Consider the following 18,958-nt stretch of genomic DNA (forward strand, 5'->3'; position numbering starts at 1 on the left):
TTATTTACCTGCTGCACACTATGGCAACCAAAAGAAAACCAAACATATAAACCTAGTCTATTATATATATGCCTAATTCAGAAACCAACCTATGTTTGGTGAAGTAATAACAACTCAACGCTCACTCCAATTTAGGAAAAAACCCATGAGGTAGTATACATGTCAAATCAGACCCAATAACCAATATGATAAGCAATGTTGACCTTATAACCACCTTCAGTGGCAATCATAACCCAAAGTACAATCATTACCCTAATCATAACCCTAAGTACAGTTGCATTGGCAAATTACCATAAATAAAGACAGTTATATTACCATATCAAAACTTTATACAAAAGGAGCATCACAAATATTAATTAGCTCCAATAAAAAGTAGAATCAAAAATATACATTAACAAACATAGTTATAGTAGCATCAATAATATTAATCACAAATTACAATTTGATTGGATTGTTCTCACTCATACCTGTGCCATCTTTGACGAAAACATTTTTTGAAAGCTTCTGTAATAAGATTCTTTCAGACTTCCTTCTTCTTGGTAGAGGACTGGGTTTCATTCTGAAATTTGTTAGCTCTGCATCAATATGTCTAATCAGTGGATCTTGCTCTGTATTAACTTCTTCATTAACATCTTCATCAAGGTGTTCTTTTTTGTCATCTTCCATCAACATTTCTTCATCAACATCGTCAAAAAACTCTGCATCTTTTTCTGCTTCAATAACCTTTTTAAACACTCCATCTTTTATTTCTCAAACCACATAATCTTCTTCTTTATCCACATTTTATTCTTTGTCTTCATTCATCACTATTTGGACATCATCATATGAAACAAACTCTGCATCTTCTTCAATCACTGCATCTTCTTTTTCATTGATGTTGTCATGAACATTTAAATTTTCATCAGGCATTTCTTTTTCAATATCCTGTTCATTAACAAACATGAATAACTAAATATAGTAAGTAATTTAAAAGTCTATAAAAAAACAACATTTAGTTAAATCAGCTACCTTTATGTGTTTAGATTGTTTCACTAATTTTTTGGTGAATTTCTGATGTTGAACATCCTTTTCAGCATCAACATCCTCTTCATCATCAATATCCTTTTCATTATCACCTTCCCCTTCATCAGCACCTTCCACTAAATTATCAACTTTCCATTCATCAGCACCTTCCACTTCATCTTCATCATCAGCCCTCTCATCAACATCCTTTTCATCTTCATCATTCTCTTCATCACCAACATCTTCTTCATCATTATCATCATTATCTTCATCATCAACATCCTTATCATCATCACTCTTTTCCTTTTCCTGAGCCCATTCATTAGCACCTTCCACTTCATTATCACCTTCAACTTCATTATCAGCCTTCTCATCAACATTCTTTTCATCTTCATCATTCTCTTCATCATCAACATCTTCTTCATCATCATCATCATCATTCTCTTCATCCTCTTCATCATCATGCTTTTTCTTTTCCTGAGACTTCTCATTAGCACCTTCCACTTCATTATCACCATCATCTTCATCATCAGACTTCTCTTCATCATCAACATCATCTTCATCATCAGACTTCTCATCAACATCCTCTTCATCATCATCTTTCTCTTCATCATCTACATCTTCTTCATCATCATCATTCTCTTCATCATCATCATTATCTTCATCAACAACATCCTCTTCATCATCATGCTTTTGGTTTTCCTGAGACTTTTCATTAGCAAACATGAAATATAAAATGTAGTAAGTAAGCATTTAAATATTGTAAGAAAAATAACATCAGTTAAATCAGTTACCCTCGTTCCTTTATCGTCTGATTTCTGTTTCTTTGTGATTTTGCTGTATCCTATTGTGCTACTTAAACCCATTTTTCAACCACCGTGTTCCTTCCCCACATGAGTTAACAAGGCATCCCCGCCTTCTTTATCTGTCATAACTTCAAAAAAAACACAAGTAATCAATTATAGAAAAATTATGAGTTGGTTAGTCTAAAAATTCAAATATAAATATATTACAATTTTCTCTATAAGCGGCGCAAATGTTTCTGGGCATACTGTCGTCTTCCCTTTGTCATACGGCTTGCAGCAAGATCTTTGATATTGTGGTATGGTGTACGTTTATGAGGATCATTTGCTTCTGTATCTCATTGTGCTTTTTTCCCACGATATCCCGAACGACCAACTCGAGCATACTTTTCTTTTTCTTTTTTGAAAGCATTTTTCCTGCCTTTTTCTCTTAGTTCCTGCACAGTTTTAATGCGATTAAATGCCTTTTTCAAAGGGTTACAATATCACAATGTACCTCCAAACCTGATACAAATCAAATGAATAGCACTTACTCATCTAGCAGGCGTATCTTCGATTTCACAAAAAAAATTTCATTTTTCTGGAGTTATGAAATCGTAATCTTTTACTTCCACATAAGGAAGCTTGCCTTCATCCATATACGTTCTTAACTTGCGCTTGAATCTCGTAAACGTTGTGTTGCATTTTTGCAGTGTTGTTTTTCGTGCAAAATCGTCTTCAATATTATGAAGTTCCTGTATAACTTAAACTAATGTAAGTGTTGAATGTTGTAACATATATAAATAAAAATTAATTAAAAAAAATCTTAGATTTTAATACCTTTATTTTGCTCCATAAAGTTTGTTTCTGATCAGGAGACACATGCTTCCAATCCTTTATAAGGAAATCACAAGTGCTCCTAGTTAAAACGCCAATGTTGCTCGAAAAAATATCTTGGTTTTTTCCAATAGCTTGGCCAAACTCGTCAAATTCAATCTTCAGTTTGTTTACACTTCTTTTTTTATTTTTTTGTTGCATCTGTACACAAAATGCAATAGAAAAGATACACATCAAATGCAATAGAAAAGATACACATCTAAGCACATGCATATACAAATTAAGATCATAGTACAGCAAACACAGGCTTATACACCTTATTATCATTTCAAACACATGCAGTCTTATTATTGTGTTATGAATAACACAGCAAATATATCACACATACACAATATGCAATAACAAGGAAATTGATCGAACTCATAACCAAACCCATTTCAAAGACTAATTGCGCGACAATAATATTCATGTTTTTTTCTGAACAAAAAAAAAGTAATAAATTTAGATTATCAAATATACAAAATTAATTATTAATTATAATTACTGTTAGGAATTAACCTTTGAAATACACTCTTTTTCTCTTGAAATACGTTGCTTCGTGTAAGCCATGGTAGCAAAGTAGAATCGTGCAAAGACCGAATCTAAAATAGAACAGAAATCGAAAAGGGTATCGAACAATTAGGGTTTACAGATTCAAGGGATTTGGGTTACTTCGCGGTTTTTTTTAGAACACAGAAATGATAATGAGGTAATGGGATTATGATCGATAACTCAATTGATTTTGATTTGGGATTTTTTTTACAGTAGACCATACGTGATGTTTTTATAGAAAATAAATGTAAAGATGTCAGGTTACCACAATTGCTTATATGGTTAGGATGTTGCTTGGTAGAGAGGAGGTCGTGGGTTCTACTCCCTTTTCCAACTTTTTACATTCTTTATTTTTAATAATGTATGTATTAACTTTTTCAATGTTGCTTGTAGATGGATCGGAATACTTGAATGTACGAGATAGGTCGCGCTACCTCTGAGTTTATAGATAGTGTTGATGAATTTATTACAGTTGCTGAGATTGATCAACTAGAAAAAGGAAACACCACAATTAGTTGTCCTTGTAAGAAATGCAAAAATGCACGGTGGTATGCTGATTCAACCGATATCAAAAATCATCTAACTGCATGCGGATTTATGAGAGGGTACACATGTTGGTCTTTTCATGGTGAGTCATTAGCTGACCTTAACCCGCCTGTTTCGTATAACGATACCGATAATGAAGAAGATTCATACAATAGTGACAATAATGTTAATTTTGATGACATGTTTGACGATTTGGATATGGAGGATAATGTTGCTGATAAGTATCATGACAGATTACAACCACTATTTATTGACGCTAAAAAACCTTTATATACCGGTTGTATGAATTTTACAAAACTTTCCGCCGTGATACAACTGGTTAACTTAAAATCAAACAATGGTTGGAGCGACACAAGTTTCACTAGCCTGTTAGAGTTGTTGAACAAAATACTACCAGAAGGTAATGAGTTGCCAGTTTCAACATACCAAGCAAAGAAATTAATGTGCCCAATGGGATTGGAAATACAGAGAATACATGCTTATCCAAATGATTGTATGTTATACAGGAATAAAGATAAAGACCTTCATCAATGTAAGGTATGTGGTACATCTAGGTATAAACGTGGAAAACCAACTGATAATGTTGATAGTGATGTGTCAGAAAATGGACCTCCTGCAAAATTATTGTGGTACTTGCCTATCATACCAAGATTAAAGAGATTATGTGCGAATGAGAAAGATACAAAATTATTACGTTGGCATGCTGAAGATCGTAAAAATGATGGAAAAATGCGACATGTGGCCGATTCACTTCAATGGAAAAATTTTGATAAAGATTTTGAAGAATTTAGGGATGAGATATGTAATATAAGGTTCGGGCTCAGTTCAGATGGAATTAATCCTTTCGGAGATTTGAGTATCCGTCACAGCACGTGGCCTGTTCTTCTTTGCATTTATAACCTACCGCCTTGGCTATGTATGAAAAGAAAATACATAATGATGTCTCTTTTGATTCAAGGCCCAAAGCAACCTGGAAATGACATTGATGTTTATTTGCAACCATTAGTTGATGAAATGATGAAATTATGGAGTACCGGCATACATGTTTATGATGCATACAAGAAAGAATACTTCCAACTACGGGCAATGCTTTTTTGCACCATTAATGATTTTCCTGCTTATGGTAATTTGTCTGGATATAGTACGAAGGGAAAAAAGGCATGTCCTATTTGTGAGGAAAATACTCACTCGATATGGCTCACAAATTGTAAAAAACCGGCATTTATGGGGCATCGGAGAGAGCTTGCTGAGAACCACCCGTATCGTAAAAAGTCGGATTTATTTGATGGTACTATAGAGAATAGAAAACTACCACCACCATTGGATGGAAAAACTACACTCTCCAAAGTTGCTAATATAAATGTTGTGTTGAGAAAGAAAGGTTTTGGTCCTCCCAAACGTATTTGGAAGAAAAGGTATATTTTTTGGAAATTACCCTACTGTAAGCATTTACTAGACCGACATTGTCTTGATGTTATGCATATTGAGAAAAATATTTGTGAAAGTTTGATAGGGTTACTGTTGAACATTCCTGGAAAAACAAAAGATGAAATTGAAGTTAGAAGGGATATGGAATTAATGAATATCATACCAGAGCTACAACCTAAAGATATTGATGGAAGGTCCACCAAGTTTCTTCCTCCGGCCTGTTATACTATGTTGAAGTTCGAGAAAACTAAATTTTGTCAATGTTTACATGGTATTAAGGTTCCATCAGGATACACTGCTAACATTAGGAAGTTGGTTTCGATGAAAGATTTGAAGTTACTTGGTATGAAGTCACATGATTGTCATGTACTAATGACCCAGATGATTCCTATCGCAATTCTTGGAATTCTACCCAACCGTATTCGACACACAATAACAAAACTATTCTTATTTTTCAACATGATTCATTTAAAGGTGATTGATCGTGATGTGCTGGATGAATATCAAAGAGATATCATACTTACTCTTTGCGAACTCGAGATGTACTTTCCACCTTCTTTCTTTGATGTCATGGTTCATTTGGTATCTCATAAGGAGAAATAAAGGCATGTGGTCCAGTTTTCTTACGGTATATGTATCCATTTGAAAGATATATGGGTATCTTGAAAGGTTATGTAAGGAACCTTAATCGACCAGAAGGCAGTATCGTTGAAGGATATGCATTCGAAGAGGTGATCGAATTCTGCACAAACTATATGGATGGGTTTAAAAGTGTCGGGATTCCACAAAGTCATCATGAAGGAAGACTATCAGGTCAAGGGACACTTAGGCGCAAGACGGGCTATTCAAATGTTGCCGATTATCAAGAGGCACATTTTAATGTCTTACAACACACTACATCTATTTGTCCGTTCATACAAGAACACATGTCGTTGTTGAGACAACAAAACCGTAAAAAGAGTGCAAAGTGGTTGGCAAAACAACATAAAAAAACTTTTTCAGAATGGTTGAAAGACAAAGTTAGGAGGACACTTCCAAATATTGATAAAACGGTCGAAGCTTTGGGATTCGCCCCTAAACATGTGTTCCAATATCAAGGATATGACATAAATGGGTATAGCTTTTACACTAAAGCTCAAGATAAGAAGAGTAAAACGCAAAATAGCGGTGTCACGGTGATAGCCTCGTCGAAGGAATTCACCATGGTCAATCGTGAAGAAAGATCAAGGATCGCTAAAATATCTTATTATGGTGTCATTTAAGAAATATGGGAATTAGATTGTGGTAATTCGTACACTATACCCTTGTTCAAGTGTAAGTGGGTTGATAATGATCGCGGTGTTCAAGTTGATGAAGATGGTTTTACAACTTTTAATCTTTCCACCAATGGATATAAAGAAGAACCATTTATTCTAGAAAAACTAGTTACTCAAGTATTCTTTATCAAAGACCCAAAGGATTCTAGATGGCATGTGGTTCAGTATGGAAAATGACGGATTGTTGGTGTCGAGAACGTTGTTGATGAGGATGAGTACGACCAATTTGACGAGTTACCGCCATTTTCAGTCGGTGTTCAACCTTTGAATGAAGTTGTTGTTGGAAATAATACAATCTACGTTAGAGAAGACCATGAGGAAGGAGACGAGGTTGCAGACACATAAAAATTATTAAAACATATGATTGATTACCTTTTTTTTTTGTACAAACACGAGTATATTTTTAATGACTTATGCAACATGTCTTTTATGTCTTTTGTTAATTTTTTTTGTTAATTTTTTTTACCATGAAAAATTTACTTTATGTTATTACCTTTTAAATTAATAGTAACAATCTATACAATACAAATACAAATACAAATAATTCTAAAAAACAATATATATATATATATATATATATATATATATATATATATATATATATATATATATATATATATATATATATATATATATATATAAACATATATATGCACAGTTTTCAATTTTAATACCGGGAACAAACCGCGATCACAAAACCATCCAACTTCTTCGTATACCCTAAACCATCCCACTTCATTATCAAACCACCGGAAACAGCCTACTCCATCATCATATAACGGTGATTATTTGACGAAAGAAATCGATTTCGTCCTCATGGCTGAAGGATCGTCGAAAATACAGGTACATATGGTTTTTTTAGTTATCTAATTGTTCTTTACTCGAATATTCTTGTTATAGACGTAAAGACCATAAAATCAGACTATTATACTTGAATCGAGTTGTGTGATTAGGAAACAATAATCTAAAATTAGGTTATATACATGCACATTTTGTCTTAGATTATTCAGAAAATGGACACGTTAGGGTTTAAAAGTGGTTAATAGATGCTGCAGAAAGAGTCTAATATATTTTGTGTAAAAGACGAAATGCCCTAAATAACAGACTATTATACCTAAATCTAGTTGTGTTAATTTGACCATAATTATTATTGTTACCTACATAACTGATATGTACATATATGTTGATTTTACAGAAGCAAAAATAATCTCTGACGTTGTCATTTATGGCTACCTACAATCGTCCACCATCGTTCATCCACATAATACGATTAGCAGATAAGCTTGAACTGGTATTGTTTCGTTGCTGTTTTAACCTTAAAATTATATATTTTATAAAGCAAAACCATTGTAAGACATTTCAGGTTATTATGTTTTGTTACAGGCTTTGCCACATGAATTGTATGTTGACCATTAGATTCTTATTATTGATTTTTTTAATGTATACAGAGCTAAAACAATAGGCCTAAATGAGGAGTTAGCAAACTTAAAGAAAAATCAGTGATTCCATTTGTGGTTGAATTTGACCAATTTGGGCATGCTATAGGAAAATATCAAGCTTTGTTTACCAGTAACATAGGTGTTCTTACAAGGCGTAGGATTAATTTTATTGAGGATGATTGGAAAGTAGTTTCTGTAGATGAGAAAGAAGCGTTATGGTTGGACATAAAGGTATCAAATCATAACTTATAAGAATTTTATTTCATAAAGGTATCAGAATTTGTTAAACTAATGTTTAATTATATATGTAACAACATTTACAGGAACATCATTTTATCAAAGATGATTTTGCGAAGAAACAAACGTTTCATCATTGCAACAGGGCTTTTAAGAGATTCAGGGCCAAGTTAAGAATGTATATGGTTCAAGGCAAGCTTCCTTATGAAGAATGTCCAGATTACGGTTTCATAACTGCAGCAAAATGGAGATATTTTTGTGAACTTGAAGATACACCAGCAAAAAGGGTTAGTGTTATTCATTTGCTTTTAAACATGTATGGAATTACATTTTTAAATTGATGAAAACTAATGTGGTTTTTAATCCCATGTAAATTGGAAAGGAATTACGAGAAAAAGGCAGAGAAAATGCCTTGAAACAACCAATAGATAATTACGCCCGTGTAGGTCGTTCAGGTTATCGAGGCCATAAAAAATCGAATTTAGAGAAAAATGATCATGAAAAGCATACAGTATACCACGATATCTCCAATCCTGCTGCAAGGAATTATGTACTCGGAAGGATGAAGCGAACGAAAGAAACGAAGAGGCCAATAATTCCAGATACGAATGTGTCCCTTGCAGATAAAATTGTAATATACTTTAAGTTGTTTTTATAGCCTTATTAACCTAGAATTGTTTTATAATCGATTAATTTTTGTGTTTTGTTCCAGGTTAAGACAGATAAACAAGGAGGGGATGTCTTGTTAGTTAATGTGGGGAAGAATACGGCGGTAGAACCAGAGGTGTTAGTAGCATGCTAGGATATAGCAAATTCAGTAAGCAACAAAAGGGAGACCAATTCGTAACAATGGAAAAGGTACAAAAACTTGTGGTTAAGGAGGTGCAAAGGGTGGTGGTGGAAAGAGAAAAAAATGGATCACATGAAACTTCACATGAAACATCTTCAACACCAGAACATCATGAACCGACAGATGATCACGACACGATAGGAAATATGCAACTGGTAGACGAACAAGTCGACGAACCGGTAGACGCACTGGAAGTCTTACAGGTAGATGAACTGGAACAGGTAAACGAACAGGTGGTGTTGAATGACAAGTCTGTTGAGAGAAAACGGGGAATGGAAGATCACCCAGTTGTGGAGAAACAAGTGGAGATCCAGCAAATAGAGGAGGAACAAGATAGAGTGGCGAAAAAATAGAAAGTGGATGCTCTAGGCATGCGGAAAGAAGTAATTCATGAACCAAGGGTTCAAGAGCAAAGGGTCAAGAACCAACCGTTTGCAGACTTGCAAAACATAAAGGTAATTGATCTTCTTTTATTTCAAAAGCTAAATGGATACTTCAATACACATTTAAACTATTAACTACTCTACAATTTATATTTCTTGTTCTTAATGTTTACATGACGAAGTTGAAATCTTGTTATTTAACCCACATCGTATAGAGACTCTTGTGTGTGCTCAGGGTACACTATATCCAACCAACGAATTTACTCAAGTAAATGGGAAAAAAGTTGTTCCTTTTTACATGAAGGTGAAAATAAACAACTTTATTAAGGACTACACGTCATTGAGGCTTCCAATACCGGTCAAAGACTTGTTAAAAAATACAGTGAAGGAGGTTTTAAGTGATGCGGTTGGAAGTTTTGTACAATGGCCTCTCATGAAAATTGTAGTGACCCGAACTTTTCCATGTTTATATATATTAAATGAAATTGTTATTTACATTATTAAGTGTTTCCAACATGTTAAGCAATCAAACTTGTTAAGACTTGATTAATTGAAATAGATTTCACATAGACAATTGACCACCCAAGTCGACCGGTGATTCACGAACGTTAAAACTTGTAAAAACTATATGATGACATATATATGGATATATATATATAACTAACATGATATTATGATAAGTAAATATCTCATTAGGTATTTTAACAATGAGTTGTATACATAAAAATGAGACTATTGAATTAAGAAACTCGAAAATGATATATATATATATATATATATATATATATATATATATATATATATATATATATATATATATATATATATATATATATATATATATATAACGATTATCGTTATAACAACGTCTTACTAAATACATATGAATCATATTAAGATATTGATACACTATATAAACATGATAAATGATAAGTAAACATATCATTAAGTGTATTAACAATGAACTTCATATGTAAAAATAAGACTACTAACTTAATGATTTAAAAACCTGAAAACACAAAAAACACCGTAAAACCGGATATACGCCGTCGTAGTAACACCGCGGGCTGTTTTGGGTTAGTTAATTAAAAACTATGATAAACTTTGATTTAAAAGTTTTTCTTCTGGGAAAATGATTTTTCTTATGAACATGAAACTATATCCAACAATCATGGTTAAACTCTAAGTAGAAGTATGTTTTCCAAAATGGTCATCTAGACGTCGTTCTTTCGACTGAAATGACTATATTTACAAAAATGACTTGTAACCTGTTTTTCCGACTATAAACTTATACTTTTTATATTTAGATTCATAAACTTAAGATCAATATGAAACCGTAGCAACTTGAAACACTCAAAACGGATTTAAAAAGAAGAAGTTATGGGTAAAACAAGATTGGATATTTTTGCTTGTTGTAACTACGTGGAAATTGGTAACAAATCTATATTAATCATATCCTAGCTAACTCATATTGTATTATACATGTATTCTAATATATTATATAATCTTGGGATACCATAGACACGTATGCAAATATTTTGACATATCATATCGACCCATGTATATATATTATTTGGAACAACCATAGGCACTCTATATGCAGTAATGTTGGAGTTAGCTATACAGGGTTGAGGTTGATTCCAAAAATATATATACTTTGAGTTGTGATCTAGCCTGAGACGTATATACACTGGGTCGTGGATTGATTCAAGATAATATATATCGATTTATTTCTGTACATCTAACTGTGGACAACTAGTTGTAGGTTACTAACGAGGACAGCTGACTTAATAAACTTAAAATAGTAAAACGTATTAAAAATGTTGTAAATATATTTTAAACATACTTTGATATATATGTACATATTTGTTATAGGTTCGTGAATCGACCAGTGGCCACGTCTTACTTCCCGACGAAGTAAAAATCTGTGAAATTGAGTTATAGTCCCACTTTTAAAATCTAATATTTTGGGATGAGAATACATGCAATTTTATAAATATTTTACGAAATAGACACAAGTAAATGAAACTACATTATATGGGTGAATGATCGAAGCCGAATATGCCCCTTTTTAGCTTGGTAGCCAAAGAATTTGGGAACAGACCCCCAAATTGACGCGAATCCTAAAGATAGATCTATCGGGCCCAACAAGCCCCATTCGGGAATTTTGAATGCTTTAGTACTTCGAAATTATCATGTCCGATGGGTGTCCTGGAATGATGGGGATATTCTATATGCATCTTGTTAATGTCGGTTACCAGGTGTTCACCATATGAATAATTTTTATCTCTATGTATGGGATGTATATTGAAATATGAAATCTTGTAGTCTATTATTATGATTTGATAATATATAGGTTAAACCTATAACTCACCAACATTTTGTTGACGTTTTAAGCATGTTTATTCTCAGGTGATTATTAAGAGCTTCCGCTATTGCATACTAAAATAAGGACAAGATTTGGAGTCCATGCTTGTATGATATTGTGGAAAAACTGCATTCAAGAAATTATTTTTGATGTAATATATTCTTATTGTAAACCATTATGTAATGTAATGGTCGTGTGTAAACGGTATATTTTAGATTATCATTATTTGATAATCTACGTAATGCTTTTTAAACCTTTATCGATAAAATAAAGGTTATGGTTGTTTTAAAAATGAATGCAGTCTTTGAAAAACGTCTCATATAGAGGTCAAAACCTCGCGACGAAATCAATTAATATGGAACGTTTATAATCAATATGAACGGGACATTTCAGTTGGTATCAGAGCATTGGTCTTAGAGAACCAGAAATTTGCATTAGTGTGTCTTATCGAGTTTGTTAGGATACATTAGTGAGTCTGGACTTCGACCGTGTTTTCTTTAAAAACGATTGCTTAACACTTTTGTTGGAAACTATATATTATTAACATGTAAATATTATGTGATATATTAACCTCTTAATGTGTTTGATATTGTGTGATAGATGTCTACCACTAGTACAAATCCCATCGACTCACCTAATCATAATGAAGAGTCGAATATAATTTGGGAAGATTCACAAATTCCCGAAGAGGAACCGGAAGAGGAGGAACCGGAAGAGGAAGAACCGGAAGAAGAAGAGGTTCCTGAGGAAGAAATATTGATACCTACAGTAAATCGATCAAATAAAAGAAAATCCTCAACCAACGGACCAAAGTCAAAAATGGTCAATGGTGTTTCCGCCAAGGAAGCAAAATATTGGGAAGAGTACCAATTTTCCGATGAATCGGATCCCGATGAGGATTCCGATGATGTTATAGAAATTACCTCGATCCAATTTAATAAAGCAAAAGAAAATAATAATAAAAATAGAGAAACCTGATTCCAACCCCGATGAACTTTATATGTATCGGTAACGTCCGTATTTCCTAAAATGTAACACTAACCCGGGAACCTCTAAACCACCAGGTTTTTCTAAACCATTTTGGAAAACGACGGCTCGTATTAGAGGAACATCATATATCCCTAGAAAATTAGGAAAACGAACCAAGTCCGAAGAAGATGAAACCAATGATTCCGATTAGAGGGTTGTAATCATATTGTGTATTATATGTATTATAGTGTGCTTGTACGTTTATGTCTATGTAAAAATTGCTGTATTGTTTGTTAAGTATCTTTTATGAATCTAATCCTTGTCTATTTTACAGTATAAAAACAAAATGGACGTTAAGGGTAGACAACCGAATATTTTAGAAGATCTACCAGAGGATATGATTGAGGAAATCTTGTCTATAGTTGGTCGGAATTCATCAGCACATTTAGTTATGGCGAAATTAACTTGTCAAACATTTGAAAGACTTTCCAGAAATGCCTTAGTTTATAAAAGGCTTTCCTTTGATAGGTGGGGTATATCACATTGGGGAGATTGTAAGTTACGCCGTGTTTTCTTTAAAGCGTTAAATGCGGGGAACCCAAATGCAATTTTACGCTACGGGTTAAGAACCTATTTTGACTCAACATATCCCAACATAGGATTTCATGAGTTAGAAAGAGCTTCTAACATGCAACATAAGGAAGCATGTTATGCTTACGGGTTAGTGATGTTCGCTTCTCATCAAAGTGAGAAAAAGAACATCGGGTAACAACTTTTAAATAAAACCTTCCCACAAGTGATAGATTCAGTAGTTGGGATGAGAAACAAGGTTTTTAGATTATTGCGAGGCTGTTGGACATTACGAAACCCTCGTCCTTTTGACAACATTACAACATGTTGCCTAGCCAATGGTCATAACGGTTACTTTCCACAAGACCAAGGATGGGAAGTCGTCTTAGTAAAACCAGAATGCATGACTTTTTTCTGGACTTATGAATTACGTGTCTTTATTTCTTTTGCTGAACAACTTGCGTATTAACTAAAATTGCCTTTATAGCTTCCGAGTAGCAAAGTTATTATGTGTTATATTTAACCCTATATGTATAATAGTGGTATTGTAAGTTTGTAAAATTTTGTATAAGTTTGAACGCGAAATATTATTGTAATAAGTTTTTCATATATAAGCGTAGTAGTTGAGTTGTATAGTAGCTAGTAAGTATGAACTTAACGGGTAGGTATTACCCAAATTAAAACTTTAAAATGCTAATATGAAGAAAAAGCTTTTATAAATAAGTTCATATAATGCTACGAAATACTATTGACTACTCTTAAATTCTATATGATTAACTCAGTTCTTTTGGCTATTTTTGAAGGAAATGGCACCGATGACTCGTCAGAACTTGAACATGAGTGAGGAAGATTTCCGTGTTTTCCTTGCTGCGAACATAGCCGCAGTACAGGCTGCGATGCAAAATAACAATAACTCTGGATCTAGAAGTGGAACTAATTCCACAAGAAATCGTGTAGGATGCTCCTACAAAGAATTCACTGCCTGCAAACCTTTGGAATTTGATGGAAACGAAGGACCAACTGGATTGAAATGGTGGACCGAAAAATTCGAATCGGTGTTTTCCATAAGTAAGTGTACTGAAGAGGACAAAGTTAAGTACGCTACGCATACCTTCACAGGTACTGCGTTAACGTGGTGGAACACTTATCTTGAACAGGTAGGACAAAATGCTGCTTACGCACTACCGTGGTCAGCATTCAAGCAATTGATGAACGAGCAGTACCGTCCTAGAAACGAAGTCAATAAGCTCAAGGTAGAACTTAGAGAGTTACGAACACAAGGGTTCGACATTACCACATATGAACGACGATTCACATAGTTGTGCCTATTGTGTCCGGGAGCGTTTGAAGATGAAGAAGAGAAGATCAATGCGTTTGTAAAAGGGTTACCAGTAAGGATTCAAGAAGATGTGAGTTCACACGAGCCCGCTTCCATACAAAAAGCAAGTCGAATGGCTCATAAACTCATAAATCAGATTGAGGGAAGAATTAAAGAGCAGGCAGCCGAAGAAGCCAACACGAAACAACTTAAGAGAAAGTGGGAAGAAACCAGTGACAAGGGTCACCAATACAACAACAACAACAATCACAACCATAATCACAATAACAATCATAACAACCACAACAACAATCGCAACAATAACCACAATCCTAACAATAACTACAACAAACGTCCCAACAACAACAACAACTACAACAATCGTTTCAACACCAATAAAAATCCCAACAACAATCTCAACAACAACAATGGCAACAAAAACCAAAAATGCCAAAGGTGTTTAAGAGTACAACCAGAATGAGTTCTGCACGACATTTTGCACCAAGTGTAAAAGAACTGGCCATGGTGCGAAAAAGTGTGAAGTCTACGGACCAAAGTTTAACAGAACTAAAGGAACAAATAGTGGCGAAACAAGTAATGCCGCCTTTGTTTGTTATGGATGTGGAAAATCGGGCTACATTAAAAGTAATTGCCCAAATCAGGGGAATACTAATGGGCAGGGCCGCGGAAGAGTTTTCAATATTAATACGGCAGAAGCGCAGGAAGACCCGAAGCTTGTTACGGGTACGTTTCTTATTGACAATAAATATGCTTATGTTTTATTTGATTCGAGTGCAGATAGAAGCTATATGAGTAGAGATTTTTGTGCTAAATTAATTTGCTCATTGACGCCTTTGGATAGTAAATTTTACTCGAATTAGCAAACGGTAAATTAATTTCAGCAGATAATATATGTCGGGATAGAGAAATTAAACTGGGGGATGAAATGTTTAAAATTGATTTAATACCAGTCGAGTTAGGGAGTTTTGATGTAATAATTGGCATGGACTGGTTAAAAAAGGTTAGAGAAGAGGTCGTTTGTTACAAAAATGCGATTCGCATTGTGCGTGAAAAAGGAAAACCTTTAATGGTGTACGGAGAAAAGAACAACGCTAAATTAAATCTTATTAGTAGTTTAAAGGCGCAAAAACTAATAAGAAAAAGTTGTTTCGTCATTCTAGCACACATCAAGGAAGTTAAACCTGAAGAAAAGAACATCAGTGATGTTCCCGTCGCAAAAGAATTTCCCGATGTATTTCTGAAAGAATTACCGGGATTACCCCCACATCGATCCGTTGAATTTCAAATAGACCTTGTACCAGGAGCTGCACCAATAACTCGTGCTCTATACAGACACGCACCCAGCGAAATGAAAGAATTACAAAGTCAGTAACAGGAACTTTTAGAGCGTGGTTTCATTCGACCAAGCACATCACCGTGGGGAGCTCCTGTTTTGTTTGTCAAGAAGAAGGATGGTACATTCAGGTTGTGTATCGACTACCGAGAGTTGAACAAACTTACCATCAAGAACCGCTACCCACTACCGAGAATCGACGACATATTTGATCAACTACAAGGCTTGTCAGTTTATTCGAAGATCGATTTACGTTCTGGGTATCATCAAATGCGGGTGAAGGAGGATGACATTCCGAAGACTGCTTTTAGGACACGTTACGGTCATTACGAGTTTATAGTTATGCCGTTTGGGTTGACTAACGCACCAGCTGTGTTCATAGACCTCATGAACCGAGTGTGTGGACCATACCTTGACAAGTTTGTCATTGTTTTCATCGATGACATACTTATTTACTCAAAGAATGACCAATAGCACGAAGAACATCTGAGAAAAGTGCTAGAGTTGTTAAGGAAAGAAAAACTGTACGCTAAGTTTTCAAAGTGTGCATTTTGGTTGGAAGAAGTTCAATTCCTCGGTCACATAGTGAACAAAGAAGGTATTCAGGTGGATCCAACAAAGATTGAAACCGTTGAAAAGTGGAAAACCCCGAAAACTCCGAAGCATATACGCCAATTTTTAGGACTAGCTGGTTACTACAGAAGGTTCATCCAAGACTTTTCCAGAATAGCAAAACCCTTGACTGCATTAACGCATAAAGGGAAGAAATTTGAATGGAAAGATGAACAAGAAAAAGCGATTCAATTATTGAAGAAAAAGTTAACTACGGCACCTATATTGTCATTACGTGAAGGGAATGATGATTTTGTGATATATTGTGACGCCTCAAAGCAAGGTCTCGTTGTGTATTAATGCAATGAACGAAAGTAATTGCTTATGCGTCTAGACAATTGAAGATTCACGAGCAGAATTATACGACGCATGATTTGGAATTAGGCGTGGTTGTTTTTGCATTAAAGACTTGGAGGCACTACTTATATGGGGTCAAAATTATTATATATACCGACCACAAAAGTCTTCAACACATATTTAATCAGAAACAACTGAACATGAGACAGCGCAGGTGGATTGACTTGTTGAATGATTACGAATTTGAGATTCGTTACCACCAGGGGAAGGCAAATGTGGTAGCCGACGCCTTGAGCAGAAAGGACAGAGAACCCATTCGAGTAAAAGCTATGAATATAATGATTTACAATAACCTTACTACTCAAATAAAGGAGGCGCAACAAGGAGTTTTAAAAGAAGGAAATTTAAAGGATGAAATACCCAAAGGATTGGAGAAGCATCTTAATATTCGGGAAGACGGAACCCGGTATAGGGCTGAAAGAATTTGGGTTCCAAAATTTGGAGATATGAGAGAAATGGTACTTAGAGAAGCTCATAAAACCAGATACTCAATACATCCTGGAACGGGGAAAATGTACAAGGATTTCAAGAAACATTTTTGGTGGCCGGGTATGAAAGCCGATGTTGCTAAATATGTAGGAGAATGTTTGACTTGTTCTAAGGTCAAAGCTGAGTATCAGAAACCATCAGGTCTACTTCAACAACCCGAAATCCCAGAATGGAAATGGGAAAACATTACCATGGATTTCATCACTAAATTGCCAAGGACTGCAGGTGGTTTTGATACTATTTAGGTAATAGTTGATCGTCTCACCAAATTAGCACCTTTACTGCCAATAAGAGAAGATGACAAGATGGAGAAGTAAGCACGACTGTATTTGAAGGAAGTCGTCTCCAGACATGGAATACCAATCTCTATTATCTCTGATAGGGATGGCAAATTTATTTCAAGATTCTGGCAGACATTACAGCAAGCATTAGGAACTCGTCTAGACATGAGTACTGCCTATCATCCACAAACTGATGGGCAGAGCAAAAGGATGATACAAACGCTTGAAGACATGCTATGAGCATGTGTTATTGATTTTGGAAACAGTTGGGATCGACACCTTCCGTTAGCAGAATTTTTCTACAACAACAGCTACCATTCAAGCATTGAGATGGCGGCGTTTGAAGCACTTTATGGTAGAAAGTGCAGGTCTCCGATTTGTTGGAGTGAAGTGGGGGATAGACAGATTACGGGTCCAGAGATAATACAAGAAACTACCGAAAAGATCATCCAAATTCAACAACGGTTGAAAACCGCCCAAAGTCGACAAAAGAACTACGCTGACATTAAAAGAAAAGATATAGAATTTGAAATTGGAGAGATGGTCACGCTTAAAGTTGCACCTTGGAAAGGCGTTGTTTGATTTGGTAAACGAGGGAAATTATATCCGGTATATTGGACCATTCAGGATTATTGATCGTGTCGGACCAGCAGCTTACCGACTTGAGTTACCTCAACAACTCGCGGAAGTACATAACACTTTCCACGTCTAGAATTTCAAGAAATGTTTTGCTAAAGAAGATCTCACTATTCCGTTAGATGAAATCCAAATCAACGAAAAACTTCAATTCATCGAAGAACCCGTAGAAATAATGGATCGTGAGGTTAAAAGACTTAAGCAAAACAAGATACCAATTGTTAAGCTTCGATGGAATGCTCGTAGAGGACCTGAGTTCACCTGGGAAGGAGAAGATCAGATGAAGAAGAAATAACCGCACTTATTTCCAGAAGATACGTCAACACCTCTAACTGCTTAAAATTTCGGGACGAAATTTATTTAACGGGTAGGTACTGTAGTGACCCGAACTTTTCCATGTTTATATATATTAAATGAAATTGTTATGTACATGATTAAGTGTTTCCAACATGTTAAGCAATCAAACTTATTAAAACTTGATTAATTGAAATAGGTTTCATATAGATAATTGACCACCCAAGTCGACCGGTGATTCACGAACGTTAAAACTTGTAAAAACTATATGATGACATATATATATATATATATATATA

General features: G+C 34.7%; 1 protein-coding gene across 1 annotated transcript; it reads left to right on the plus strand.

The window, feature by feature from the left end:
• The first annotated feature begins 3,623 nt into the window (after positions 1 to 3,623).
• Positions 3,624 to 5,789, plus strand: LOC139840546 (uncharacterized). The gene has a single exon (XM_071830807.1). It carries the CDS (start codon positions 3,624 to 3,626, stop codon positions 5,787 to 5,789), a length of 2,166 nt encoding a protein of 721 aa, XP_071686908.1.
• Positions 5,790 to 18,958: the final 13,169 nt, after the last annotated feature.

The sequence above is a fragment of the Rutidosis leptorrhynchoides genome, chromosome 4 (genome assembly GCF_046630445.1).
Source record: "Rutidosis leptorrhynchoides isolate AG116_Rl617_1_P2 chromosome 4, CSIRO_AGI_Rlap_v1, whole genome shotgun sequence".
Lineage (NCBI taxonomy): Eukaryota > Viridiplantae > Streptophyta > Magnoliopsida > Asterales > Asteraceae > Rutidosis > Rutidosis leptorrhynchoides.